This window comes from Lipotes vexillifer, unplaced genomic scaffold (assembly GCF_000442215.2).
Source record: "Lipotes vexillifer unplaced genomic scaffold, Lipotes_vexillifer_v1.1 scaffold458, whole genome shotgun sequence".
In the NCBI taxonomy this organism is placed as follows: Eukaryota; Metazoa; Chordata; class Mammalia; order Artiodactyla; family Lipotidae; genus Lipotes; species Lipotes vexillifer.
The window spans coordinates 449,381-450,630 of record NW_006783957.1 but is presented as its reverse complement, the minus strand read 5'-3'; the positions used below and the strand labels follow the sequence as shown (position 1 = coordinate 450,630).

Below are 1,250 nucleotides of genomic sequence, written 5' to 3'. Positions count from 1 at the left end.
CCCTGCCTCGAGCGCCGCGGACCGGGAGCAGGCCCGGCCGAACCCGGTCGCCAGAGCAAGGGCGCGGAAGCCGCCGACTTACCTTCCTCAGCGGTGTCCATCTTGTCTGGGGCGGCGGGGGGGCGGCGGTGACGCAGCCGCCAAGCTCCCGCGGCGGAGGCCGAAGCCTTCCGGCCGGGGCGGGGGGAAGGGAGGAGGGAGGAGGGAGCGGAGCCGGGCCCGGGCAGGTGCGTTGCTCAAGTGCGAAAGAGGAAGATAGAGGAAGGAGACAAGGGGACCGGGAGAGGGAGAAAGGCTGGGGGGGGGGGGGGTGGGGAGGGAGGAGGGGAGAGGCCTGGGCGGGGCGCGGAGGCGGAAGGGGCGGGGCGCGTCGACAGGTGCCGTCACTTCCGGCGGCGGCCGCGGCGGCCGCGGTTTCCTGGCTCTGCGGGTGGCGGCCGCGGGGGCGTTGCGGCGCCCCTCGCGGACAGCGGGTGGCTACTCTGGTGGGTGGCGGGCCGCACGGGCTTTGTCCCGCGGGCTGAGCGGGGCAATGGGGCTGAAACCTTAGAAGGAGCTGAGTTCTAATGACCCCGAGGGAGGCAACAAGGAAGGCGCAGAGCTGAGGGAGGAGAGCAGCGGGAGCGAGCGCCTGACGGCCAGGTGGCGGGCACGGCCGGGCACGGTGCAGACAAAGGCGGGTCTCAGAGCTGAAGAGTTAGTTACCTGGGCGCCTGTGAAAATACAGATTCGGCGTCCCCCTCCCTCCCGCCCCAAGATTCTGGTGCCGCGTGTTTGGAGTCGGCCCAGGGATACGCATTTTTGTTCCGCACGCGGGCACTTGTGATGCACGTTTTGAGGAAGTACTGAAATATCACTGAAATTAAAAAGGCAAAGCTCTAACTCTACCACACTCCCTCCCAGGGAAACTTCTTCATTTGACTGGAAGGACTGCTTCAATAACCTGTTTAGGCTGGAGGCTGCAACACTCTCTAAGGGAAATCGGTTCAGATACAGGCAGGGCTTGATAACACTGCGTGTCGGACGCTTATCTGGCCGGAGCTAAATTGCTTCGGACTGAGCTCTGCTTCCATCAGTACACCACCTTTCCTCTCTGTAATCCCTGGCTTTTTGTCTAAATGAAGAACTATGTAGAAAGTAACAAGTTAGAAAGGTCACCACTTTTAGAATCGCCTGAGTAGAACTAATGGGGTCTCTAATCCCAAGGAAATCTATTTTAAAGAATATGTAGATGATTTACATATAGATTA

At 61.2% G+C, this 1,250-nt stretch overlaps 1 protein-coding gene across 3 annotated transcripts in view; it reads right to left on the bottom strand.

Moving 5' to 3' along the window:
• Positions 1–298, bottom strand: part of MARCHF6 (membrane associated ring-CH-type finger 6) — a 72,226-nt gene extending 71,928 nt beyond the window's left edge. For all 3 annotated transcript variants that reach the window (XM_007456441.1, XM_007456440.1, XM_007456442.1), the window contains exon 1: positions 83–298. In XM_007456441.1, coding sequence (XP_007456503.1) covers positions 83–101 — 19 coding nt within the window. In that variant the 5' untranslated portion in view covers positions 102–298. The remainder of the gene's footprint in view (positions 1–82) is intronic.
• Between the last annotated feature and the right edge of the window lie 952 nt (positions 299–1,250).